The sequence below is a fragment of the Netta rufina genome, assembly GCF_964035555.1.
Source record: "Netta rufina genome assembly, chromosome: 2".
Classification (NCBI taxonomy): Eukaryota; Metazoa; Chordata; class Aves; order Anseriformes; family Anatidae; genus Netta; species Netta rufina.
The window spans coordinates 19,321,280-19,349,276 of NC_140124.1; the positions used below are offsets into that span (position 1 = coordinate 19,321,280).

Below are 27,997 nucleotides of genomic sequence, written 5' to 3' on the forward strand. Positions count from 1 at the left end.
TTGAGGGCTTAATTTGGTTCGAATTCAAGTCGCTGAAATCTTGCCTTCTGCTTCAGCTGGGAAAAGGCTGAACCCCAACAGCCTCTGAGATCCAACAGGAGAACCCCACCAAGCGCTCCCGACTCCTGAAGCTAATGGAAAATGACAGTAGGCAAAGACTTTCTGCATCTTCTTAAAACAGCCGTCTCCCTAAGGAATAATTAACTTTCTTTGCCAGAATATGAAATCAGCCCCCCAGTCCTATTACGTATGGATTTATACGGAGATGCGTGTGTAGACAGACATCTTTCCTTCTCAAACCACTGCTACAGAGCTCGCTGGACCAAGACCACAAAAGGCATGCCAGTTATCCTGCTAGACGTAGCAATGCCTCTACATATTTGCATTAGTCATTTTTAAAGCACTTAATCGCGTTTCGTTTAGAGGGAGGTTTTGAAACCTGTTTCTAGCACATCCCAAAAAGGTCAAAACCAACAGTTATGATTTTAATTATATCATCATAACTAAGTTTAAAAGCTTAGGTTGGGGGAACAAGGTAAAATATTTGTGGGCCTCAGCCACTCAAATTAATTGCAATAGGAAACCCTACATTTGCAGACTTTCCCCTCTTTTCTACTATCTGAAAATCTATTCAAAACCCAGAGGGAAGCAGCTCAGCACCGGACTGCTGCTCACCATCCTTCTTGGCTCACAAAGGCACATTTCCACATCATGACCCCAGAGCCTGATCCTTGCAAAGTGAACTCCCAGACCAGCACTGGCTGTGCACAGAATAGTTCCAGGCCTCAGAACGATTATTTCCTCTGCACGAGCAACACATCGGTTCTAAAGCAAAGCTACCCACCAGACTGCATCAGACAATTATTTTAAGATCATGAAATACAACGGAAGTAAAATTAGCTTGACACTTTGATTGCTCTCTTAAAATAGAAGTTTTTTGCCGTTTTTAAAACACCGAACTGTACGAACTGTGCCTGAATGGGACCTCTGTCTGCGAACAGACAAAACCCACAACTGTAAATGGCCACAGAGGGACCTCTTCTTACAAATACGACGCAATCTGTTCCTACGGCCAAGATGTCGCTTTGGTAAATGGGGATGATTTGTATAAATTAAAGCAGTGGCATTATCTCACTGAAAGATTCAAACAAAACCGAGAAGCAGCACAAGGCAATCCAAAAGGCCTGGCGGCAGCGTGTCACTCCCATAACCCACGCAAACGTTTCCTTACCAAGGATGCAAGCGATCGATTTTCAGAAGAACTATTTTAACAGCGAGCTGCAATCACAACACCCGAAACCTGAAAGTATTTACACGACTGCTTTTCTTTTTCTGGTTGTTTGTTTGTCTCTCAGGCTAGACCGAGAGCTTCGCAAGCGCTGGGAGGCAGGCACTGAAAACAAAATCGGGACGAAGCAAAACACAATCAGCTCGTGGACACCATATGGCAAAGCCACTACGGATTTACAGCGCTCTGCCTTGGTGCCTGGCAGGTGATTAACTTCGGAGCACCTCTTTGTCCTCGGTTAAGCTCAGGGACCTGGGGGATCGGAGCGGGGCCGCCAGCAGCACGGCACAGCCGCTCTCCCGCAGCATCCCCGGCTCGGCAGAAGCGAGCCCGTGCCGAGCCGAGCCGAGCCGAGCGGCCGGCGAGGAGCACGCAGGAATCTCTGAACAACTCCCAGGGGCAGCACAAAACCGGCTGCTTTTGGTGCACGCCGTCCTCTGCGAGCCGGCAACTCCCGGAACACCGCGGAAACCCCTCCGAGGAGCTGGGATAGAGGGAACCGGAGGAGGAGCCGGAGGAGAAGCGGAGCTGCGGGCACGGCCGAGGGGGGACCTGGGGTCAGCCCCTCACGGCCCGCGGGGGTCGGGCCCCCACAGCCCCTCACAGCCCCCCACAGCCCCTCACGGCCCCCCCACAGCCCCCTACAGCCCCTCACAGCACCCCACAGCCCCCTACAGCCCCTCACAGCACCCCACAGCCCCCTACAGCCCCTCACAGCACCCCACAGCCCCCTAAAGCCCCTCACAGCCCCCCACAGCCCCCCACGGCCCCCCACGGCCCCTCACGGCCCCCCCTCACGGCCCCTCACACCCCCCCAGGTACCTGCGCTCCTCAGGCTCTCGGCGTTCTGCGGCCTGGCGGACAGCTCGGCCACCGCCTGCACGAACTGCGTCCGGGCGCGCTGGTACTGCTCGAACACTGCGGGGGGCAGCGCCGGGTGAGCGGCTGAGCCCCGTGTCCCCGTGTCCCGGTGTCCCCATCCCCGTGTCCCCGTGTCCCCGTCCCGGCCCTACCTTGCAGCACCTGCCGCTGGCTCATGGCGGAGGCCCCGCGGCCGCGCAGGGCCGCGCTGTGTACCCGTCTCCATGGCAACCGGGCGGAAGCCGCGCGGCTGAGGGAGAGGGGGGCGTGGCCTCGCCGCCGCCCGTGACGTCAGCGCGCCCGCCCCGCCCCGCTCCGAGCCCATCCTGGACGGGGGGGGGATGAGAGAGAGGGGGGAGCCCCATAGGGGGGAGGGGTTGGGGTGGGGGGGGTGGGATGGGATGGGGAGGGGATGGGGATGGGGATGGGGATGGGGATGGGGATGGGGATGGGGATGGGGATGGGGATGGGGATGGGGATGGGGATGGGGATGGGGATGGGGATGGGGATGGGGATGGGGATGGGGATGGGGATGGGGATAGGATGAGATGGGGGTGATATAGGGTTTGGGATAGGGATGGGAATGGGATGGGGATGGGGATGGGGATGGGGAAGGGATAGGGTTTGGGGCGGGGGTGGGATGAGAACAGGATAGGGATGGGATGGGGTTTGGGATGGGTTAAGGTTTGGGATGGGGATGGGATGGGGATAGGGGTGGGATAGGGTTTGGGGTAGGGATAGGATTGGGATAGGGAAGGGATGGGGACGGGATGGGGATGGGATAGGATGGGGGTGGGAATGGGAATGGGATGAGGATAGGATTAGGATGAGGATGTTGATGGAATGGGGATGGGGATAGGATGGGGATGGGATGGGGATGGGATGGGATGAGGATGGGGATGGGGATAGGATGGGGAAGGGGATTAGGATGGGGAAGGGGATGGGATTGGGATTGGGATTAGGATGGGAATGGGGACAGGGATAGGATGGTGATGGGATGGGGATAGGATGAGATGGGGGCAGGGATAGGACGGGGATGGAATGGGATGAGATGGGGATGGGATGGGGACAGGGTTAGTATGGGGTCAGATGGGATGGGATTGGGATGGGAAAGGGCAGCACCCGCGGGACCCCATCGCCCTCCCGCCGCCCCGGGCCGCCCCCCCGGGGGACAAAAAGTAAGAAAAGGGTAAAAGGGGAGGCACCGCCGCGCTACGGAGCCTTTTTTATTTCCCCCCCCCCCACGCCGTCGCTGCGGTTCCCCGGGGGATCCCCGCAGCCGCTGCGGCCCACGCGTGACTCGGGGCCCCGCGTGGGGCCGCGCAGCCCCCGCACCGCCTCGTGGGCTGCAGTGGGGGCGCTGCGGGACGGGAAGGGCTCGACCCCGCGCCCCCCCACGCTCAGGAGCCCGCGGGACCCCGGGGAGGGACCTTGGGGACACGCGTGGGCACCGCCCGACCCCGCGGGGGGAGCCCTCGGCCGGGAACAGCCGCTGCTTGCGGGAAAACCCACCACGGCAGCACTTGGATTTTGATTTTTATTTTCTTTTTTATATATATATATATTTTTTGGCTCAGAGGCGGCTCATTCCGCCGCAGCGCCCAGGCACAGGCTTCCAATTCCCGCACGCCGCTGCGGGTTCGCCACCGGGTATCAACCCTGCGGCCAGAGCACGGGGACATCTCCGGGCAGATTTAACCCTGCAGCCCCTCCGAGCAACCGATGAGGACGGCGAGGCGGAAAAAATGAGACGCCGGCTCTGGGGAGGAGGATGGGACAGGCTCCGCACCCCGCTCCGCTCTCTTTTGCGGGCGATCCCAGGGCGCTGGGTGCTGGTAAACCAAGAGCCCGGGGAGCCCCGCTCCCGAGCCGGCTGCTCCGAGGGGAACCGAGAGGCAGGACTCAAAGAAAAATGTCCCTTTTTGTACCCACCCCCTGCCTCGCAGCGTCCTCCTGATTTCACGGGCTGGAATTTTGTTGTGCAGAGCTGCGAATCGCCCGAACCTGGCGCCTCGCCCTGTGCGGAGGCATTATTCGACAGGCAGGGCAAAGTTTGGGCTTAAAGCCGAAAGGGAGCCGTGACTTCAGCCGCGTTGTAAAACTTTGCAGAAGTCTGAGAAATCGGTCCGGTTTGCGTAAATAATCCCCATTTTTGCTCAGCTGAAAAAAAAAAAAAAAAAAAAAAAAAAAAGAGTGAAGAAGGTTGTACACCGAAATGAGCCACGTGTTTCCAGGAGGATTTAATGCGAAAAAAAAAAAAAAACACTCTTTGAGCAAACAAACAAAAAAGGCGATGCGGTGCTCTTCTCAAATAAATGAGACAAATTAAATCAGATCGGGGAGAAGGTCGTTTGTCACAGAAAATATTTTGGGAAATTATCACCATGTGTACTTGAGAGGGGAACAGCTGTTAAACACATTTCTTTATACTTATTTCTGTTCTTAAGTTAAATAAAAAAAATAAAATAAAATAAATAAACAAACGGTGATGAATTGCTTCCAGAGTTTAGGAAAAAAAAAAAAAACAAAAAAAACAGATGTGTCGATTTCAGATAAATTGATTTATCTGCCTAATTAAGCCCGATGCTCGCGTAAGCGGAGCAAGCACACGCACCCGGAGCACCTCCAAAACTCGCTGCGACATTTCGTTGCTTGATACCGGGAGGCTGCTGGCGTGGTTAATAATAATAATGAGGGATAAACACCATGCAAATGCGGTCTACGGAAATGTCACTTCTTCTCGCAAAAAAAAAAAAAAAAAAAAAAAAAAAAAAAAAGTACCGAGGACGGAAAATCATTGATGGAAATGACGTAGTGGGGAGAGCGCACTGCACGCTGCTGGGGTGCTCAGCAGCAGCAGAGCCGGATCCTTTGGCCGGTCGTGTTCCTCCACACGTCGGCTTAAAAAACAAACAGGAGGGCAGGGGATCGGGGAGCAGTTATCCAAATAAACGTGTGCTCGCTCGCTGCTGGGCGCGCTTTAATCCCAGCCTTTGGTTCGCTGGGAAATGCGGCCAGTATTACCCATGCGGGGAAAAATCATTTTCCCAAAGCCGGGGAAGGGCAGAGCTATTCACGGGAGTTCTGGGGGCTGAGGGGTGCCGAGGGTCTCCCCAAGGGCTTGCCGAGCCGCGAAGCAACAAGTGTCTGGGCCCCACTCGTGGGAGAGGCCGGCCCCCACGCGAGTCTGCCGAGGCGCTGCGGGGCACGTCGGGGGCTGAAGCCGCGCCCGCCGCCCCCCGACGGCCTCTTTCCCGAAAAGAGGGATTTCACCGCTTTTCCACCGCGAGGGCGTGAAGGGGGAGGCTTGACACCGAGGGGCGAGGGGTCCCCGACCCTCCCCTGGCTCACCCCACGTCTTGGCGGCTGTGGGACCCCCTCCGCGCCCGCCCTGCCCCGACGGGGCGTCCGCCGGGTGCCGCTCGGGAAACGCCGGGCGAAGCGTTTGGGCGTGCTGCTGCTGCTGCTGGAGGCTCTCAGCACGGGGCCGGGGGTGGTAAAAGTGAGGGTTTCAGCCCCCGCTCGCCCGCCCGGGTGTGCTCGGTGGGAAGGCAACGCGCCCGCCCCTCGGGTTTCCCCCGGGGCTCCGAGGTCGGAGCGCTGGGCTTTCGGAAAGCGGGGGGGGGGGGGGGGGGCGAGGGGTTACGCGTGGAAAGGTTCTCGAGCAGAGGGAAGGTACGATGATCAAGTGCTCCCACGAAGGCGTGCTGAGCTCGGGGTGTCGTCCTGAGCACCTACGGATAACAGGGGTAGACCCCAGTCTGAGATATAAAGGTAAAATATTCGAATCGTTGGGCTGGATGGCTTCATTTGCCGGTTCAGGGTTGGCTTTGCCACCGCTTGGCTTTAGCGTGGCCGCGGGGTCCCCTCCCTGCTCCCCGCACGGTGCCTTCGGGTCCCGCGGTGCTGCGGAGACCCCGCTCCGGGCTTCGGGCATCGGCGTTCATTTGCGGGACCTTCCTAGCGAGCAAACTAGTTCTGGGGGGGCAAGGCAGAGACGTCGGGGCTCTTCAGACCCGCTAGAGAAGGTAATTCTCCTTTTTATTCACCGAAGAGGACGACGCTGGCACTGGAGCTGGCATTTGCCCCGGCGCGGGTTTGGCTGGTGGGGATCAGCGCGTCGCCACCGCGCTGGGCAAAGGCAGGAGGAAAAATCGTAAAGGGAGAAAGGAACTGGGAAAGGACAAAAATATTTCGGGTTGGCTTGCAGGATGGGACCAGGAAATATCAGCTGGTTGGGGCTGAGCCTTTTTTTACCACACGCAGATGGTTGCACCTCTGGTTTCCTGCGGAACCGCCGGCGCTTGTGCAGTACCATTAAAGAAAAGAAAAAAAAAAAAAGAGAGAGAGAGAAAAAAAATAACAAATATTTTTGGGACGGTCCAAAACTGAAAGCCGGAGCTTAATTTATTCTGGGCAGCTGAAAGGAACGAGGTCTTCCTTTGTGTCTGTTGCTCCGGGGGAGGGTGCGCTCTGGCTCGGCGCTGGGCGCTGCCCGCATCTCCATAGGCAGCAAGGCGAGCGCTGCACCCACCCGTGCCGCTGGCAGCTCCCAACAATGCGCCCAGACAATGCGAGCCGAGCCGAGCCGAGCCGAGCTGAAGGAGGGGAGGGGAGGCTGGATTTGGCAAACCCCATTTCGCCCGCCCCGTCCTCCTTGCCCCGTCCTCGCCCGGGAGGGAGCGCGGAGCCTCCCGGCTGCATCCCGAGCCGCGGCCGGAGGTGTAAGGAGAGGCACCGGCAGCAGGAAAGGCTGCGAATCGCTGTCGTGTGGTTGCTATTAGCAACAAATCAGCTGAACAGCCTGCAAACCCCGAGCACCTAGCGCCGAGGTGGCGACGGGAGCCTGCGGCCGGGGAGGCCGCCGGGGCCGGGGAGGCCGCCGGGGCCGGGAGCCTCCCCGCGGGGAGCGGCGGGGCCGAGGGGGGCTCCGCAGAGCCCCGGTTCTCCGGCGGAGGGGAAAGGCAACCCGCTAAAAAGAGACAAAATGGCAGCCTCGTAGCCATCCATCCCTCTCGGCGCCAGCCTCGCCTCTGCCGGCCCTCGCCGCTGCCAGCGAGGCCTCGGGGCGCGGTGGTCCCCGGGGCTCCGGCCGCGGCCGCTCTCCCTCCGCCCCGGCGCGGCTAGCCGGGGTGCCCCGCAGCCGTCCCGCACCGGGGGAGGCGGCCCCGCAGCTTTGCGGGTCCCGCTCCGCGCCCCGCGCAGCGCGGCTGCGGCCCGACGGCTGCCGGCGGCGCAGGACGCGCGCAGGTTCCGCGCCCCCGCACCCTGCCCGTGCCAAGGCAGCGCCTCGCAGCACCCTTCTGCCTGAATTTGTATTGTGTTGTTTTTTCTTTTGCCCCGCATTTCCTAGACGAGTTTTTGGGCTTGAGTATGCGGGGCTGTCCAGGGTGTTTTCTTCTCTTGCTGTGTCCTTTCTTATTTTCTTTCCCGATTTTTCCTTTTTATTATTATCATTTTTTATTTTTTCAATTTTTATTTTTTTCCATTCTTATTTTTCCATTCTTATTTTTTTCCATTCTTATTTTCTCCATTCTTATCTTCTCCATTCTTATTTTTTTCCATTCTTATTTTTTCCATCCTTTTTTTTTTTTTTTTTTTTTTCCCCTACGTCCACCCCTTTCCGGCAGCCTCGGGACCTTCCGCATGACGCCGTCTCCCCCCCCACACACACACACACACTCCCAGCTCCTCGTCGAGGCGGCACCGCTGGAGCATCCCCGGCACATGCCGAGGGAGGAGCGAGAAACGCCCGTGCGGGCAGAGCCGCCCGGGAGCTCCGCGTTCAGCCCCGGCTCCCGGGGCGGCGTCTCCCGGCCTCGACCTCCCTCACCGAGGGGGCGGCCGTCGGGGGTCCCGGCTAGCCGGGAAGTGTCCCCCCGCCGCCGGAGAGGCCCGACCCGGCCGCTCCCGGTGCGCATCCCCCGCCGCCCCGGCGCTGGGCTGAAGCACGCAGCCCTTTGTCTCCGCGACACCGAGCTGCGTGCCGCGAGGATGCCAGCGCCAAATGACCGCCGAGCCCCCTCCCCGGGAAGCCCCCGGAGCCCCGCGGCTCCCGGAGGAGGGCTGGCACCGGCCGGCCTCGGGGCGACGCGGGGCAGGACGGCGGCACGGGACCCGCAAAGCCCGTCCGGGGCTCTCCGCCTGTCGGCACGGCCCCGGCTCCGGGAGCCGCGGGGGTTCCGGGGAGGGTCCCGGGGGGGTCCCGGCACCGCTCCCGTCCGAACCGGGCGGCGGGCGGGGAAGTTCCGCGGGCTCCAGGCGGGAGCTGCGCAGGCGCAAGATGGCCTCTGCCCGGGCGGCGGCGCGGGGGGCGGCCGGGGGGGCCCGGGGGGCCCGATCCGCGGCGGGGCGGAGCGGCGGGGGGGGGGGTCCCCGGTGAGCTCCCCCCGGTCCGGGCAGCCTCGTCCCGGCGGGGCGGAGCGGGACGCTGCGCGGTGGCTCGGCGGCTTTGCGCGCAAGTTGCGCGGCCGCGGGGCTCGGCGGCAGCGCGCAGCCCCCGGGAGGTGCCCGCAGCCTCCTCCTGCCCCGGGGCTGCGGGGCCGGGCTGGGGCTCCCCGGGGGCTGCGCGTCCTTCCCGTGTGGCTGCTCCTTCTGTAATTAGCGCGGGGTAATTAGCGCCGATATCCCGTCCCCGAAAGCGCAGGGGCCGAGGGTTTGTCCCGCTCTGCCAGGGTTTTGCTTTTGTCCCGGCGGGGAGCGGGGCGCGGAGCTCGGGGAGCTCCCCGCAGGCACAAAGCCGGCCCCGGAGCAGGGCAGCAGCTCGGGGCCGGGCAGCCCAAAGGCTTTCTCATCCTAGGAGCTAGGCAGAAAAGATGAAAAAAAAAAATAAAATAAAAAAGAAACTGTTTAGAGTAAAATAAAGGAAATCCGTTTCGAGGACCCAGAGGAGAAGCGAGAACGTTAAAAATTAACAGCGGAAACAGGAAACACTTCGCTGGGTAAACACAGGCTCCCAATTTCGCCGTATGAAAGCCGGGAGGGCGCAAGGTGCTCGCCGGCACCGCGGCCACCCGCGCCCCGCCGCGGTACCTGCCTGCGGCCTCCCGACCGGGGCCGGGCCGGGAAGCGGGGCCGAGGCGGGGAGAGCCCCGGTCCTCGCGAACCGCTGTGGTGGCAAAGATCGGAACTGCAGGAGCTGCCGAGCGCCGGGAGCCGAGCCGTCCGCCAGAGATGCGGAGAAGGGAATAGCAGGGCTCCCCGGCGGCGGGGAGACGGGACGAGAGAGCCGGGGGCGAGGTGAAGGAGAAAAGGATGCTCGGGGAGGGTCGGGGGGAAGGACGGGGTCCTCGCCCCGGTGTCAGCCCCCCATCCCCGGCAGGACGCATTTCGGCAGCGCTTTGGCCGTCCCATGCGGAGCGGGCGATGTCCTGGGCGGAGGAGGGCGGCCACCGGCACGGCCTCGACGGCTGCGGGGGAAAGGGGAGGAAAACGGTTTTCCGCCTGGAAGGACGCCTGCCGCTTTCTTTGTCCCTTCCCTCGGGCTTCCGAGCCCCCATTCATTAGCAAAGAAGGAAAAAAAAAATAAAAAAGAAAGAAAGAACAAAAAAAAAAAAAGAAAGAAACGGGGGAGGACTTCTCAAGGCGAGGTTGCCCGCAGCTCCCCCGGGGCCGGCCGGGCCCCCCGGCAGCAGGGCAGGAGCAGCCCCCTCCCCGCCCGCATTTTCGGGCACATCGGCCCGGTACCGGCCTGCTCCGTAGAGGTCTCTCCGAGCCACAACTTGGTGCTCCGGGACTAACGGCTCGGCGGAGCGAGCTCCTCATGCTCCTCCTCTTTCTCTCTTGCAGAATTTTGTGTGCCTCCCTCCCGTTCCTGCCCGTCTTCTGCTAAAGCCTGGGAGCTCCTTGCGCTCCTAAGCCCTCTCCTTCCCGGGGCAGCACCGCCGGGAGCGCTGCCCCCGATCCGGCCGGGGCTGCAGGCAGCCGGAGCCGGCAGGAAATTTTGGATGGGCGACCACGGAAAAACCTCGCTTTGCAGCGGGCACGCACCGCGCCTGCCCCTGCGTTTGTCCAGCCGGACTGTGGAACAGGCTCCTAAAAACGCAGCACACTTCGGCTTCCATCCCAAATCCCAGCAAACGCAATGTCGGGTGGCGAAAAGATCCCTCTTGCAAGTGGATAGCCGGGATTTCTTTTCAAACAGCGGGGACTGACAGGCATTTCTTAAAAATCCCGTTCTCTGTATAGCTGCGATGAGAAAGGCGGTGGAAGAGGGGAGCCAGCAGAGCATCCTCAGCCCGCCGGGCATCGCCTCCCGGACCTGCCCGGCACCGCAGTTCCAGCTGCCCAGGGCCGGCAGCTCACCCAAAATTACTTTCACAGGGTGCCACGAGCATCCTCGGCGGCTTCTGCAGCCCGGCAGGGAGATAGCGGAGACGTTTGTTCTTTTTCCAGGCGGACCGGGAGAAGACGAGAGAGCTGCAAGAGCTTAATAAACCTCGGAGGGGATCATCCACCTCCTGCTTCAGCGCCTTGTGCTGCACGGACACCTCGCAAAGAGCAGAAGAAGTTGCGTTTAAAGGCTCCAAGGGGTGGTTTTCAGCCCTTCGGAGCAGTGTGCGAGCGCACAGCCCTTCGGCTTGGGCTCGGTGTCGGTCTCGGTGCGAATTAAGTCAAAGAGCACCGAGAAATTAACTCCTGGGGTTGAGGATTCACGCCAAGACACACACCCGGTCGCACGGAGAGGAAGCTTTGCATTGAAACGTCTTTGGTTGCAGGGTGCTTTGAGGAGGAAGGCAGAGCACTACGGGCAGAGCACGGGGTTTGCCAGCACAGAAATTACGGGAAAAATGCCCTCTGAGCTTCGCCAGGGGCTAAACTCGGGCACAAAGGACGCGAAACTGCTGGCTGGCTGGAAAGCGAGGACACTGCGAGGCTGGCTGGAAAGCGAGGACACCCCCTTTACTCGGAGTAATCCGAGGTCAAATAAAGAACAGCAAAGGTTTCCTAGGTCGGCACCCAAAACAAATCGAGGCGATTTCTAGGCAATTTTGTTGCTGCTATTTTCGTACGGTGCTGTTCTGTCCATTAAAAATCTTTTTATGCCCCCAGAAAGAGAGGCACTGAGAACGTTTCCCCTGTAATACCACATTATCAACACAGCTCGTTTGCTATTTTTCAATGAATTATCCCTTTTATTTGTTTATTTCTTTGATCAACTATAAATGAAAGTTATTCGTGTATATAAAACTGAAGTTTTTACTGTTGAAATTGAACTGTACATGTTTACTACAGGAAAAAATATCAACTCTTGTTTAACAAGACATTATACATCAATAAGCAATAACCTTGTGGAGGATTTGCAATCACCTGGTCTATAAAAACAAGCAGGACAAATAACAGCAATTTATATGCAAAAGTAATGATTTAATGACTATAAGCAAGACAAAGCAATAGAATTGTGCTTCTTTTGCAGACTGGAGACAATGAAATGTTTAACTACAATTTTCCCGTACAAACATGAAACAATATCCATATAGAATAAACACCCTCACAAATGTATAACTGATGGGTGATGAACACACACGAAGTTCGACCAAAGCAAAGCACAAACTGAAAAGTGTTCTGGGCTGTTCATATTTTATGTCGGAAAAGTTCCTTCTGCTGAAAAAAAATAATACCCTTAGAAGCCTCTAATAAAATGCACCTATTTGCAGGCCATTAAAGAGGAGGCATTCTCCACAATTTATTGGAAATATTAAAGTACCTGTTAAATTTTAATGAAGTTAGTACTGTACCATATACATATATATTAAAACAAATTTAGACAAAATGCCTTCACCCAGCAATTTGCTGGTTCCTTAAAATTTATACCAAATAGTTTATGGCTTCTATAATGATTCCATGTGCTTTTAAAAACACAATCCCACCACTCCAAATAATAAAAAGGTAATCAAACAGGTCAATTACTTTCATCTCCCTTAACTTTTTTTTTTTTTTCTTCACTGCATCACTTCAACAACATTTGGTAAAGTTAAAATATACCACTTGAAAAAAAAAAAAAAAAAAAAAAAGACAAAGGCAGTAAAATGCTTTTAAGATTGCCAATTGCCCCCAGGTTATCAGAGACTCGAATGTGCTTCCCCAATACTGTAGCTTTCACACACAAAGTGTTTCTCGCAGTATGAGCAAAGCTCAAACAGGCGGCATCTGCAAGGGTCGAACCAGTTTAGAAATTTAACAACCATATCATGAGTGCATGAAACACAATATTTTCTTTATAGTATTTATAAATATATCATACAATACTGTTTCCTGTTATGTCATATACCAATATGGCATTGTACAATAAGCATAATGCCATCTGATTCTTACAAAAGCGAATCATTTAAACAAGTCAGTAAATAAAACGGTAATACCCGCTTTTAGGCATACAGATTGTAAAACTGAAGTTTACTTTTCTTTTGATCGGTTCTGCGCAGCAACAGAGAATTAAAGATGCAACATAAGAATCAAAATGGCTAATACGCAAAAATTGTTATTCACAGTGACATGGCTACATATATGCATTATTCTATGCATATTCTTTCCGTTTCGTTGGATTTCAAGATGAAAAAGCACTTGCTTTCTACAGGTTCACAAAACAGCATAATAACAATAACAATTGAAGAGAACGCGATGGAGGAGTTAGTCTGGATTAACAAACTACTTCCCAGGGGTTTTATATCAACTTCGGGAGACTCCCGGGTCCAGATGACAGGGACGGAAACAACTCCACATCATTCAGAACACATGAAGGTGTCGCTCCTGTTTGCTTCCCAGTCCTTCGAAAACAATTTACATTTCAATCTTGCGTCGCAATTAACGTCCACAGCGAATGTCACCTAGTCCGCCTTTTATAGCCAAGTTCAGTGTCACTACAAAAGAAAGCAGTTTGGACGATAGTCACATGTATTAGCATCTATAAAGCTGTAATGGCATGGAGAGATCTATAGAAAGGAGGGGCGGGGGCGGTAGTCTCGTGGGCCCGTCAACCGGACGAAGTGGCCGAGGAGCCGTTTATCGAGGTTTTCCGCGCTCTGTTGGTGAAGGAGGACTGGTGGTTACTGCTGGGGCTGCTGCTGGTGCCGTTCATGGTGCTGGAGATGTGTGGGAACTGGGGATGGGGAGACTGGACCGGCGTGCTGGGGCTGGGCAAACAGGAGGAGGTGGAGGGGATGCCTCCTGCTGGGCTGCTCGCCTTATCGCTCCCAGAGTCACTTTCTAGCTCCCCGCTGTTATTCAAGCCTTCCCTCTGGTGACCGATCTTCATTCTCTTGCAAGTGGGTCGCACTCTGTACTTGAGGGGCAGAGGGCCGTTCTGCAAGGCAAAGAGAAGCCCCCGTCAGCGCCCTGCCCTGCCCGGCCACCACTGGGCACCCGCCAGCCAAGGTTGGGCTGCTAATTACCCGTCTCCAGGTGTAGATGTAGGCGATGTCCATTAGGGTGTAGTAGTCCTTCAAAGGCTCCTCTTCGTACATCACATCGATCTGCTCGAGACATTTAACCTTGCGTTAGCGAGCCGCTACGCTGCCCCCAAGGTGAGCGTAGCCCCCAAACCCTTTTAAAAAATGCCTCGCCAGAAATGGAGCTGGGGATTTTTGCATACATTAAACGTGTTTATAATGAGTTAAGGAGCAATCTCTTGATACCTCGATATTTACATAAAAATTCAGGGTGTCACCAAACTCTGCCCTGAGACACTGTAAAATAATGGTCTTAATCCCACCAACATGTTGCAAATGCCCCGTTGTTAGCACTTGCTGGAAGTGACCAGAAATCTAAACCAAGAGGAGCGTTAACCAGCGTTAGCGGGGTTCCAACAGCAAGACTGATTAAACAAAAAGAAAACCCACTGGGTACCTGGAAAGTGTTAGGAATATCCATTTTACTCCGCAGGAACTTTCTTAGATGCATCACTGTCATTGCTGCTGGGCAGCGTAAGTATCTTTTGTCATTCACCTAATGACATAATAAAGGAAATCAGTCAACTGAGAACAAGCAATTACATCCCCCAAAGCTGCATTCTAACATCTTATGCGATATTTAAAAAAATGCGTGTTATTGAATTCTGAACCTTACGGTAACGGCTTCTACTGTTCTAAGGAACAATAGAAATAAGTGGTACCTTGCAGTCCCAGGGAAAGTAATTAAAAATGCAACTAATTTTATACATGAAGATTTGCATCTCATACTGAATCCCTGTTAAGGATGTGTATGCATTACACACTGATTTTTTAAAAATAACCAACAAATAATTTATTGCAGAATGACAAAAAAAAAAAAGGTTCAACTTTAAAAGCAACACTCCAGGTATTTTTTATTTTTAAGAGCTGGTTGCATACACGGTTATATGGAGCTGTTCTACCTCTTCTCTCCCTGCTACCGCAGCAGGAGGTGTGCTCCTCTCAGTCCAGACACAAATCTCTGTCTATTTTTCTCAGCTACAAACCCGCTCAAAAGATACTTGTGTGTGTGTCACGTTTCCTCTGGAGCAAAGGAAAGTTATTTACCTCTTCCTTTGATTTTTCTTTCTCCTTGTTTCCTTTTCGTTCCAGTCTGGGAGAAGAAATGAAACAATTACAACAAATAGTAAATATAGCTGCTATCAGTCAGGTAAACATAAAATATTGCCATTCAGGAACTTGCCTATTCTGGTCAAAGAATTCAATGGATAAGCTTATTATCTCGTCGTCTGTTATAATTCTTTTGTCTTCGTCAGCCACTTCTCCCCTGTCTTCATTAGAGCCATTGGCAGCTGCGCAGAAATTTCCACAATAATTTACATTTTGAAATTCAAATCAGGAAGAATGGCAATTCTCAGCAACAAGAAAAAAAAAAAAATCTCCACAGCAAGATTATGAATTAAATCTACCAAAGTGCTAAAACAATGAACGCCCATTACTCTGAATTTACATCTTAAAATTCTATCGCGGCACCGCTTAATTTGTAAGGTAAAAAGGAAACAGGGAAGCATCTAGGTCAATGCTACAGAGATTTAAGTTGTGAACGAGAAGCGTTTACCATCAGCCGACGGATGAGCAGCATAAAAATCCCTTCTTCTTTTCATTTCATCTAGGTGGAAAAGCATACATTTTTGTCTTTTAGTACATGCTCTGTAACTGCTGGCAGTGAGACAGGGCAGCAGTTCTGGTTTGGGGTTTTCTACTCTTAAGAAAAAAAAAACACACTCATTTAACTACTTACTTTTGAAAAGGCCTGGCACTAGCTTGTATACAATATCTTGGAGAGTTTTATCTGACCTGAAAAAAAAAAACAACCACCATAAAATTAAGCAGATGAAGCAATATTTTAATCCGAGTGGCAGCTCCTCATTTATAATCTTTCACAACAATGAGGCATCTCCTGCAAAGCGGGAGGCTAGTCATAAAAAGTTAACTTACAAGACCTTATAATCAAGCTAACACTCTTCTAAAGGCTGCTATAAACCAACACCCGAGCGATCTGCGGCACAACAATTGAAAAATAATTCTCTCAGACTGGAGGAGGGCCCTGAAAACTACCAGTCCTCCAAATGAAGGGGGAGAACGGGAAAAAAAAAAGCAACAGCGAGAAGAAAATATTCCTGAACCGAGAAGCCTGCTCTCCAGGCTTTCGACTTTCAGCCTGAAAAGTTGGAGCAGCATTTTATTTTATTTTATTTTTTACATGGCTTTGCTGGATGGCCAGACTGAAGCATGTCCGTGGGAAATGGAAAGTGGGGATAAAAACTGTCGGATCGGTATCCATGAGAATGGGGGGAGAGGGAGAAGGCATTGTGGCAGCGGTTAGCCTATGCAAAAAAAAAAAAAAAAAAAAGACCCAACAGCAACTTTCTGCCTCGCATCCAGCGAAATCTTCAATTTCCATCAATGACAAAACTCCAAAGAGAGAGCCTACGCGCAAGTTAGCTCGGAAATTGACAGCTCCTTTCAGATTTAAATGGCACACCGAGAGATAACATCAGCACAATCGCCGCTGGCCTCCCCAGCCGGGGGAAAACCAGAGGAGCGCGCCGCACCTCGCCCCCTGCTCCTACCTTATGTTCAAAAGCGGCCGGGTTTTGTGAACTTGGACATCGCAAATGGGGCAGTACTTGCTCGTCTCCAAGTAACGCACGATACACGTCTTGCAGACTGCAAGGCAAACACGGGAAGCCTTTTAGCCAGAGGTGGAGGTGCCGGCGGAGCATGCATAGAGCGAGGTGCGATCTTCTCAGCTATGCAAGCCCCGCAGATCGTCCATCGGCAGGAGCGCGCTGCTTAAGCTCAACAAATACCCAAATAAGCCGCGATTAACATGAAAAGGGGACGCTCGGAGTCCATATACTCGGACTTTAACAAAGAGAGCAGCAGGGCCGGCGGCGGGAGGAAGCCGCTCGCGGCGGGGCCGGCCGGGGGGCGGCTGTCCCGGGGCTGTCCCCGAGCCGTCCCGGGGCTGTCCCGGGGCAGGGGCTCGCCGGGTGCCCGGTGCTACTCACAGGAGTGGAGGCACTCGATGATGGTCGTCGCGTCGATGAAGTACCCGCCGCACAGCACGCACATCAGATGGGGGTTCAGCTCCGTGATTTTGATCCTGGTGGTCCGGTGCATTTTGCCGGCGGACCGGGCGGCTCTGCAAGACACGCGAGCGGCCGGCGGGCCGGGTGAGCGGGGCCGAGCGCCGCGTCCCGGCGCCGGGGCCCCGAGCCCGGCATCCCCCGGTGGCGGCGGCGGAGGAGGCGGCGGCGAGCCCGGGTCCCGGGGCGGCTCCGGGCGGCTCGGGGCCGGGCTGGGCGCAGCCCCGCGGAGGCGCGGCCGCGGCGGCCCCCGCGCCGCTCGCTCCCCGCCGGGCACCGGGCTCTCGGCGGGGCCGGGCGGCGGCTCTCGGCGCGGCGGGGAGCCCGGGGGGGGCCGGCCGGGCACCGGGCTGCCGGCGAGCAGCACAAAGGGGAACCGGCGCCTCCCGGTGCGGCTGCCCTGGCATTTCCGGAGAGCGGGGAGGGGCGGCGGGAGGGGGGGGGGTGGGGGGAAGGAGGGACCGAGATTGGTGGGGGGGGGGTAGGGGGGGGGCACACAGACGGGGGGGACACGCACCTCGGAGCGGGGTCCGGGCAGCGGGGCCGGCCCGACAGGGGGGTCCGGGCGGCTGCCGCTGCCGCTCGGTGCCGATCCGGATCTGCTCCGCTCTCCGAGGGGGTTGCTATAGCAACTTACACTTACACTTGGCATCCTGCCACCGCTGGGAACACACGAGAGCCGGGCGGGGGGGCGGCTCGAAGGGGGGGGGGGGTGGGGAGGGAAGGGGGGCCGGGCCGGGCCGGGCCGGGCCCGGGGGGGGTGGGACACGGGGCCCCGGGGGGCTGCCCGGGGGGGCGGGGGAGCCCTGAGGGTTTGGGAGCCCGGTGGCGAGGGGATGGTGGTGTGGGGGGGTGAGGAGGGCATGCAGGGGGAGGCGAGGATTTGGGGACGGGGGGGGGGCGGGCCGGGGGGTGCCGGGTTGCGGGGTCTGAGCCCGGCGGAGGCGAGAGCGGGAGGCTCCTCCCGAGCCTCGGCCATTTCGGCTCCTCGCAGGGGCCTCTCTCCACGTCGACTCGGGGCGAGGAGCTGGGCTCGGATCGCTCCGCTCCCCCCCGCCGCTCCCTCCTCCCCCCGCGCCGCCCCGCCGCGCTCCCGGGCCCCCCGCACCGCCCGCGGGGTGCTGAGCCCGCTCCGCGCCGCGCCGCCGGGGTCCCGCCGCCCCCCGGTCCCCTTCCCTTCGGTCTCCCCTTCCTCCCCCCCTCCGCCCCAGCTCTCGCTCTCTCTTTCTTTCCTTCCTTTCCTCCCCCCCCTTCTTTTGAGGCTCATTTGAAAAGCCTCCCGCGGACGAAGCGAGAGCGGTGCAAAGTTTTGCAAGAGGTGGAAAGTGATTTGCAGCACCCGGGGCAAGGTGCTCGGGTGGGAGGCAACGCACGGCTCCGGCTCCTTAAAATAAAAATAAAATAAAAATAAAAAATAAAAATAAAATAAAATAAATAAATAAAATAAAACCGCCTTCTTTTCAGTCATAAAGCACACCAAGGGAAGGGAGAAAAAAAAAAAAAAAAAAAAGCTCAAACCGACTTTAAACGGTACATTAGTGACAACATGCAAAGGACCATGTGACCAAATCATTCCTAAAGCTAAATCAACACCTTGTCAACACAATGCAGCGACAAGAGTGAAAAACAAATGTCATTTTCACAGTCTGAGAGCCATAAACCCCCATCGGATGCAGTGGCACCAGCGTTACATGCACACGTACTATTCAAAAATGAGAGGGAATAAGAGCTAGAGGGGAAAGTACACAGCGGGAAAATACCCTATCAGCCACGTCAGTTGCAGAGCGAATTATTTTCTGTCAGCCAGATCCTGAAAAATGCGATGTACCCGTGTTAGCGAGCTGCATGCTGCTCGTTTTCCCGTGCCGGCTCTCCCAGCACACCGGCTCGGCTGCCTGTCCCCCCTGTCGCCGAGCCGCAGCCCCCAGCCGCCTCTTGCGAGCTGGGGCAGCCTCCAGACGCGAGGCTCTCCCCAGCTGCTCGCAAACTTCGATGCTGGGCAGCGCAGGCAGCCCCACAGCCCCAGCTCTGCAAACGCTTTGAATTTCGGCCAGCCCGCCCAGGACAGGGGTAGGGTATTTCCCGAGGAGTGCACACACAGCGCCAACGAGCGACCTTAGCAAGGAAACTTCTGCTGCTGCTGCTCCAGGAGAAGCTCGGGACGAGCCGCAGAGCAGGCTCCCCCAAAACCAAAGCGGAGAGAGCGGGCGAAGAGAAAAACCGAGGGCGAAAAGCCCCGAGCGACGGCAGGTCCCCAAAGCTGCTGCTGGCACCGGGCAGGAGAGCGAGCCCCCCGCTTTTTGGGGCTGTGCTGCCGCTGCCACGATCCCTGGCCCCCCCTGCACCCCCGGCCGGCGGCTCGCCCCCCTCCAGCACGGGCAGAGCCGGGGCTCCGGCCCCCGGCCCCCCGAGGGAGCCGAGGCAGCGGCTGCGGGGTGCCCCCGGGTCCCCGCCTGCCCCGGGCTGTTCGTCCGAGCCAACACCTCGGAGCTGACAAATCCCCGAAGTCCAAAAGCCGTCGGTGAGCGGGGTCAGGCGAGCCGGCTGCTAGAAATCCTTCCTCGCCAGCCCTGCCTTTCTGGGACAAACCTTGCAGGACATCGACGCGTTTATTTCACGCGAGCCTAGCCCCTGCCCAAGCGGAGGAGGATTAAATGCAACCGTGAAACCCGTTTTTGTCGAAGCGACCCCCTGAACGCCGGTTATTTATCGCCCGGAGTTGGAGTTATCTTTGCCGTCAGAGACTTTCCCCGGCCAGCAGGAGCGGGCAGGGATCCCCTCGCCGCCAGCCACCCGAGCAGGCACACGGACACGCGTGTAAATCCCTGCGTGGGGGCCACAGCAACCCGCCGCGTTTCTCTCCAGCAGCCCGAGCTCAAGATTTGGGGAGGAGGGAGACCCTTTCAGTATTTTTTTTTTTTTTTTTCCCTGCTCGTGGTGATAAGACGACGAGTACCGACACTTCACACAGTCAATACAAACAGCCTCTTAGCCAGGACAATACTTATTTACACATTGACACATGGGACAACCAGACGTAAAATATAGGAAGATAATGCTTGCTGGAAGTAAACACTGCCAGCCGACTGGTTATTTAGAGGCCTTAAACGGGCTGTGTCAAAATGAGGAAAAACAGAAGTGCATTCTCCTGCTGAGGATCAGCTACATTATTAAAAATCCATAAACGCAATAAACTATCAAAGCTCGCCTGACAGGTCTCTGACAGAAAATACACCCGCAAAAAAAAAAAATAAAAAAAAAAAATAGAAACATCACTGGGACAGGTCTGTGCACTTGGTACCTATCTCCACTCGGGAAAGTCTCTCCTCATCAGGGAAGAAGCTGTCATGCCACATCCTCACCTACTATCAGCCAGAGCCACTTCTACTGAGAAGTCTGTTACTGCTCTTTCACGTAAGAATGCCCCCATGTGTTTTTTAAGGAGGGACGGTGCTCCTTTCAAAGGAGGCATAGGTAGCTCAAATATCCTCGCCCAGCACGCTGCGGCCAGGAAAAGACCTGAATATTGGCAACAGAGTGCAAAAGGACCTCAGCCCCTTCAATAACCTCCCTGCAACTACGTGAACTCCACAGTCGGTCCCCTTAAAAAACGCACGAAAATGTTAATTTGGCATTCATTAAGGGATCAGGTAGGTCATCGCTTCGTATCTCTGGCAAACTGCACCGAAAGTCCGTCTCAGTTTCCAGGACGTGCTGCAAATGGGCAGTCTCGGTAGTTTGCCCGGACTGCACTTCCAGAACCTGCTCGGTCTTTGGGACGGTCCCATCAAACAGGCTGCCCTGAGCACTACAGACCACGCAAAAAAAATTAAATAAATAAATTCAAAAAAATCCATTTAATGCCCAGCTTGCAAATAGGCACACGCGCCCAGGTTTTCCTGAACTTTTTGGAGAGTGGAGGAGCGAATCAAAGTTTCTAGCTGCTGAAAAGTGACTCTCTCACTTTTCCAGAAACGCGTGTTTTTGGCTTATTTTTACCTGTTTACTCGCAAATATTTACAGCAAACAGGCGGAAACACCCCGCATTATACACTGCCAAGGCCAGACAATCGCAAACACATCCGCAAGCAACTTTCCAGCGCTGCCCACAGCCTGCACGAGGATCCCACTCGTGACACCTTTAAGACCTGACAAAGGATTCCACGTTCACGTACCCTTCCCGGGCTCAGGAGGAAAAAGAAAAAAAAATAAAAATCCCAAAGGCAGGAAAGAAATCCAAAAACCCCTCTCCGTCCCACGGGCACATCACCTTTGCTCCAAAGGCTCTAGCAAAGCGCACACCCCAGTCCCCACAGCTCGCAGCCAAACTGCTCCCTTTGGCAAATTCAAAATTCAAAAAAAAATACAAATAAAAGTTGCTCCTCGGTCCTGGTCACCCCCTCCCCGCCTCTCCCAGCGGGGACACCCCCCCAAACTTTCGCATTTGAAGCACAAATGTAAGAGGAGACACTGGGAACAACTGGGAACCGCCATCTTACGAGCCATCCAATTTCCCCCAAGTACTTGTCCAAGTTAAGTTAATAACATTTTCTGCTGGGCGCCCCGGAGCCTACCAACCCCTCCAGGAGGATCGCTACCCCCCGGCGGCTCCGTCTCTATAAAATGGGGGCGTTATCTGACATTTTGGGCTCCCCCGGACGCCTTTCTTTCGGGGAGGACTGAAATCACTTGACCCAGGCAGCTCCAGATTTCACGACCGTCCCTGTTTAATCAAAATCTGCCTTTAAACAAAGGGCGCTCAGGCCGGGCTGGCAGCAGGGTCTGGAAATATAAATATTCTCCTCGGGGGCCATGTGCCCAGAAACGTTTTCGGGGGCACCTGGGGGAAGAAAGGAACTAAAATTTGCCAATGTGGGTGCGCAGCGAAAGCGAGTGCACGGGCTGCTGCTGCTGCTGCGTGTCTATATGTGTGCGTGTGTGGCTGGAGCAGCCTGTCAGCGCTTTTCCCAGCCGGAGAGCCGGGGGGACACCTAGGCTCCCCTTTGCAGCCCCCAAACCGGCCGAAAACCGCCGCCGAGCCCCCGCCGCCCCCCGCCGTCGGTGAGGAGACACCTCGCTGCATACATACCCGGAGGAAGGAGCCGGCGGGGGACGATCGGAGCGGCCAAAAAAGACAATGAAAGTTAAAAGTCGTTCAGCAGAAAATGAATGTGAGCCAAGCGGCCATCTTGAAATGAACTGCAGACGCTGTCAATTGCAATAAGCTTATTGCTGCTGCCGCCGCCGCTGCGCTCCGCTCATGTTAGTTACAAAACGCCCGGGTTTTTTCCTCCAAGCTTCCACCGACCCTTCGGGCTCCCTCTCGCTCCCTCCGAGCCTGCCTTTTCGGGTGGCTCAGGCGCCGGGAGCGCAAAGTCTCGCTAATCCGGATGGGTCCTCTCTCCACCAGCCCATTGTCTCTCCCTCTTCCCCCCGCTCTGCCTCTCGCTTTCGCTCTCTCTCTCTCTCTCCTCTCCCTCTCTTTTTTTTTTTTTTTTTTGTCCTCCTTTTTTTTTTTTTTTATTATTATTATTTCATAGTTGGTGGCGAGGGGAGGGAGAAGGAGGAGGAGGAGGAGAAGGGAGGGGGGGGGAGAGAACGGGGGAGGGCGGGAGGGTGGAGGAGGGAAAAATGCAAGGCTGAAGGCACACACTGCAAACTGACACCGGCCCCAAAATGGCTCGGAGTTCGCCCGCCCCGCCAGCGTCACGTGGGGCTCCTCATTCCTTAAGGGTGGCCTGGGAATTAGCGGCCGTGCCGCCGGAGCCCGGCAGCCTCCCCGTGACCCAATCCCGCAACCTCCTCCTCCTCCTCCTCCTCCTCCTCTTCTCCCTCCTCCTCCTCCTCCTCGCCCTCCCCCTCCTCCTCCTCCTCCCCCCCTCCCTCCCGCCGCCCCCTCCCCTCCCCCCCGGCCCTACACGCGCGCCGCCGCCGCCTCCTTTTCGCCGCCGCCTCCCCGCCCCGCCACGGCACGGCTCGGCACGGCACGGCTCGGCACGGACCGACCCCCGCCCCGGACCCGCACCCCCCGCCCCCCCCCCCGGCTCCCCACGCAACGCCCCCGATTCCTCCTTTTTTCTCTCCCCCCCCCCCCGGCTCCTCTCCCTTTCATCCCCTCCGCTCCCCCACGATCACGCGTGACCCCACGCCCCCCCCCCATCCACGCCCGGAGCCCCCCCCCCGCCCCCCCACGCACTTGTTGCTCCCGCCCCGTCCCGCCCCGCGTGGGGACGCGCGGCCGCCGCCCGCCCCGTCGGGGCCCGCAGCCCCCTCGGAGGGGCCGGGGAGCGGCGGGGGGGGGTCGGAGCCGCCGCCTCCCGCAGCCCGGAGCCGGGGACACGTCGGGGACACGCGGAGGAGCGGATCCAGCCCGGTGCCGTCGGGAGAGGAGCGCCCCGTGGGGGCGGCCGGGGCCCCCCGACGTGCTTCCCCCGCCGGCAGGTGCTCGGGCCCGGCCACCTCGGGGCGGCGGAGAGCAGGGGACGAAAGGACGAGCCCCCCCCCCCCCGTCCCCCCGCCCCTCCCCGAGCTGTTCGAGCCGGCGCCGTCGAGCGGGAGCCGCCGCCGCCGGGGCTCCTCCGCTGCGGCGGGCGGGCTGCGGGGCGAGCCGGCCCCCAAAAAATTGCACGAGGGCCCCCTCCGCCTCCCGAGCCGCAGCCCGACCTTTAATCCCGGCGGGGATGCGAGATCGGCCCCGGTTAAAGCACGCAGCGAGTCCCCAGCGCCCCGTGGGGCCGGGGCCGTGCTCCGCAGTCCCGCTGCTGGGGACGCCCGATTCCCCCCCCCCCCCCCCGAAAAAAAAGGAATAGGAGCGAATAAACTTTATTAGAAACCAAAGAAATAGAGGCACAGGGAAAGGGGAGGAATGCTTGGAAGACAGCAGTTGAGTGGACGTTTAACTCCAGGCGTGATCTTCCAAAAAAACAAGCGAGGAATAGCAACTGCGGTCGTAAGAACAGTTATTTCCCTTAATTCTCGTCCAGGAGATCATTAAGAAAGCTTCAGATCACGAGATGTAAATGGAGATGAAAGACATTTGTCCTTCAGAAGACGCTTTTAGGAATCAGTACTTGAGCTCAGCAGGCTGGCTCCTTCCTTCAGTCACATCTGAGTCGCTCTTTCTAGACTCTTTGCAGCATCTTTTAGTTTTCCCACTAAATCCTGAGAGACGGAATACCAGCTTAGAATAAACATTTTTAAAAGGTCAGCTAGCAGGAGAACAGAATATTCTTTTTGCACACAGAGGGAAGGGAGACCAGCATCCTATACCACAAAGAATTGTTGCAGTTGACGAACAATGCCAGCAAGTAATTAAATAAATTCCTTTTTTTTTTATATATATACTGTTGTAAAAAAGTAAGAAAAGTTGGAACTGAAGGAAAATGCTTTTTATCGTATATGATCTCCTAAAATATATCACTTCTTTTTAACGTGCAGATTTTATTGGTATGGTTACAATGGCTGGTGCTAAGAGGCGCTAGGAGCTTTTGAGCACTGTATACATTTCTAAAATCCTGAAAATATTTTGAGTGTAATTTTGTACTGGGACCATTCTCCAGTCAACGTACGCCAGGCTTAAGTCAGTCAGTGAACCAATTTAAAATACTCTCTAGCATGTCGAAGACAACTTTGGAGGCACATGCGAACCAAACGGCAGCATAAACCTGAAGTTTTAATATCTTGCCTTCTCTGCCCCAGCCCCTCTTCCCACTCTCCCCCAGTTTGCTCACTTTCAAGCACTACAATACCTCCATTGTTCAGTTACACATTTAAATCGCTAAACAAAGATCAACGTTTGTTTCACTAGGTTTCTGACGTGCCATTAACGCCACTGAAGAGGCTCCAGCTCGTTCTCTATTTTCATTCGTGACATATTTCAGCCAGTGAACCGCTTTCCTTAATCATTTCCCCAACCCGCGGGAAATCAGAGTTTCAGAAAAATGATGCATCCCCTCCCAAATATACGCACTAGTTATGAAAACAGACCAAATATTTATGCACACATGGAAACAACACATGCAACCAAAATCAGTTACTGTACAGCTTCATTTGAGAAGACAGCAAGACCAAAGCCAGGTAATTTTGTCAGAAGTTTCCCCCTTACCCTCCCAGTTCAGGATTTTTATTTTATTTTTTATTATTTTTATTTTTTGAGCATAGTTTCTATCACTTAATTATGATTGACAAGGTGTTAAAAACATTTACATCCACAACCGGAGCCAAGCATAGAAACAATGAGGAGGGAAAGAAGTACCTGCAATTGCTCCATCGTGCAACTAAAACTAACATCTGGGTGCGATCCTGAATCACTCTGAGGGAAAGAAGAAAAAAAAAAACAAAAAACAACACACACCAACAAAAGACAGTTTTATTAAAAAATGACAAGGAATTGCATTTTTTCCTCTGAGGGTGTGAGCACTACCGTACCTCCACATTTAAGGTCACCAAATAGGAAGGCTGGTAAGTTTTATGAAGTTGGTTGGTCTAAATTAAAAACAAAGAGCATTGAAAAAAGTCAGGTCTCAGCACTGGGACAGACTAAAGAAACATGTTGATGCTTTGAGATTACCTTGATCTGATATTCCAAGCGCCAAGACACATCAGTTATATGGAGGGGAGATCTGCCTATGCTGAAAGACACAACAGTAACAAGTTCCCTAAGCTAAAAGAAAAAGTGAATTTTCTAAAGCTGCCCATCAATAAGGCCAACAAGTTTCTCAAGATACTTTTAATGCTCCTTGAAAAGTTCAAAAAGTTACTTAAAAGTAGAATACTGAAAGGAGGAAGGAAAGTTTCAACAGCTGTTTTCTAAGGGCTGTTAAAAATGTAAAAAAAATAAAAATAAAAATAATATATTTTTTAAATCAATATTTTTTTACTTAATCAGGTGAAATATGCATGGATGTTTTCCAGGAGAGTTTCAAAGTAGCTTTAATGGGCACTGATTCACCTACCTTCCCAACAGGATTTCCAAGGCATCCTTGTTTTTCTGAAGGAAAAAAAAAAAAAAAAGAGAAAGAGAGGGGAAGAGAAAGGAAAATATATTTGGAAGCTTGAAACAAATTGCTGCAGGAGAAGGAAAAGACCAATACGTTCAAATTGGATTCAAAACCTGATATTCGGTGCAAAACTGCTCGATTCTCTCTTTATCCAATTTACAGTCTTCCAGGCACGTGCTGCGGGGAAGCAGAACTTATCATCAGCCCTCTGCTAGCACCGGCTCGGCCGTGAGCCAGGGCAGCAATGGGGTGGCCGCAGGGCGCTGCTGGTACCTGATGGCAGCCACGTCGGCTCTCTGCTTTGCTGCCTCCAGAATGCACGTCGCAGCTGCGGCGTGGCACTGCTTTAACACCGCCGGGTCGATATCTTGCAGGTCTGGATCGTCTACAACCAAACGCCCCGCTGAGGAGGGCAACGCCGAGCCCGCAAACTTCGCCCGGGGTCGGGGAGCGGGTTGGGGATGAGGTCGGGACGAAGGGGAAGGGAAGAAGGGGAAGGGATGAGGGATGCTACGGACCCCGCGGTGCGTCCCGGCGCTGCTCCTAACTCTCCACCCCATTAAAAATGATAGGAAAAAAAAAAAAAATAAAGCGAGGAGAAGCTCGGTTTCCTCTGCACGCCCCGCTCGCGGCTCCCCGGGGCGGCTGCGGGTTAAAGGCAGGCTCGCAGCCGGGGCACCGCCGCCCCCCTCCGGCCCGGCGGGGTGCAGGGTGCGGGGAGCAGGGTGCGGGGAGCAGGGTGCGGGGTGCCGGCGGGGCTCCGCCGCTTTGCATCCTGCCGGCGGGGCGGCCCCGTGCAGCGGCACCCGCGGGCGAGGGTCCGGCGGCGGTGGCGGGGCGGTGTGCACGCACCTCTGTGCACGCACCTCTGTGCTCGCACCCGCGGCGCTGCACGCGTGCACACCCCCGCCTGCATGCACACGCGGCTCTGTGCGTGGTCACGCTGCTATATGCATGCAGGCGGTCCTATATAGACGCACGCCCCTATATGTGCATGCACCCGGTCCTATATGCACACAGTTCTACGTGCCCGCAAGCAAACCTATATATGTGCATAACCCTATGCTCGTGCATACCCCTATATACATGCACACCCCTATGTGCATGCACACAGCCCTATATGTCCGCAAACCTATATGCATGCATAATCTTATATTTATGCATAACCCTATACCCATGCACATCTATGTGCATACAGACCCCTATATGGATGCACACAGTCCTATATGCACATTGTTATATGCGCGCATGCGAGCCCATATGCATGCATACCCCTATATTCACGTATACCCCTATGTGCATGCACACCCCTATGTGCACACACACCTATATGTATGCATACTCCTATATGCATGCACACCTATATGTGTGCATACCCCTATATTCATGCATACTCCTATAAGTATGCACACAGACCCCTATATGCACACAGACCTATATGCACAGACAAGCCTATATGCGTGCCATACCCCTATACTCATGCATGCCCTGTAAGCATGCACACAGCCCTATATACACACAGACCTATAAGCACATGCAAGCCTATATGCTTGCACACCCCTCTATGCATTCACACCCCTCTATGCACGCACACCCCTATGTATGTGCATGCACACCCCTATACCCCTACATGCACACACACCCCTATATTTATACCCCCCCCCTGTACATGCACACCCTTAACACCGAGCACCGCAGCCCCACGCAGGACCCCCCTGCACCCCCCACAACCCCCTCTGCACACCGCATCCCCCCCACCTCCCGCAGGTGGCCCCCTTAACACCCCCCCCCCCCCCCTATTACAACCCAATCCCTCTCCCCCCTCCCCGCGCTCACCCAGGCCGCCGGGGGGCTGCAGGAGGCCGCGGAAGGCGGCGCGCAGCAGCGCGGTGTAGGCGGCCCGGGGGAGGCGGCGGGGGTCGCCCAGCAGCCGCCACCCGCCCTGCGCGGCCGCCGACAGCTCCATTGTGCCGCCGTGACCTTCGACACGCGCCACGTGACGCGCGGCAGCTGATCACCGGCGGCGGCGGGGGCGGCGGGGCGGAGCCGGCCGGGACCGGGAGCGGGGGTTGCGGGCGGGCGGGCGGAGGCGCCGCCGGGGCGAGGGCTCCGCGGTACCGCGGAGCCCTCGCCCCGGCGGCGCCTCCGCCCGCCCGCCCGCGCCCCCCGCTCCCTTCCCGGCCTCGTCACCCTGAGGAAGGCGCCCCCCGGGCCTTCCCTGGGCTGCGGCCGAAGCCTGTGAATATTTAGTATTTTCCCCCTCAGTCGCCTTTTCTTGATGTTCTGAGGAGAAAATCCTAACCGGGGCAGGCG

The 27,997-nt window shown here is 55.7% G+C and overlaps 2 protein-coding genes across 3 annotated transcripts in view; both read right to left on the minus strand.

Annotated features, from left to right (window-relative positions):
• SPAG6 (sperm associated antigen 6) overlaps positions 1-2,326 on the minus strand; it is a gene marked incomplete at both ends in the record, with an annotated part of 35,278 nt that extends 32,952 nt beyond the window's left edge. For both annotated transcript variants that reach the window (XM_084281202.1, XM_084281203.1), the window contains 2 exons: positions 2,111-2,206; positions 2,302-2,326. In XM_084281202.1, the coding sequence (XP_084137328.1) occupies positions 2,111-2,206; positions 2,302-2,326 (121 nt within the window). The remainder of the gene's footprint in view (positions 1-2,110; positions 2,207-2,301) is intronic.
• Positions 2,327-11,311: 8,985 nt separating this feature from the next.
• LOC311207138 (uncharacterized protein) lies at positions 11,312-27,663 on the minus strand. Its single transcript, XM_084283038.1, has 19 exons — positions 27,521-27,663; positions 25,958-26,069; positions 25,798-25,861; positions 25,640-25,674; positions 25,255-25,315; positions 25,113-25,169; positions 24,940-24,996; positions 23,791-23,846; positions 22,882-23,280; positions 20,302-20,493; positions 16,608-17,347; positions 16,167-16,263; positions 15,335-15,390; positions 15,152-15,202; positions 14,777-14,885; positions 14,641-14,686; positions 13,991-14,089; positions 13,537-13,617; positions 11,312-13,448 (listed from the first exon to the last, which is right to left on the minus strand). Exons 1-19 carry the CDS (start codon positions 27,648-27,650, stop codon positions 13,119-13,121), a joined length of 2,772 nt encoding a protein of 923 aa, XP_084139164.1. The 5' UTR covers positions 27,651-27,663; the 3' UTR covers positions 11,312-13,118.
• Between the last annotated feature and the right edge of the window lie 334 nt (positions 27,664-27,997).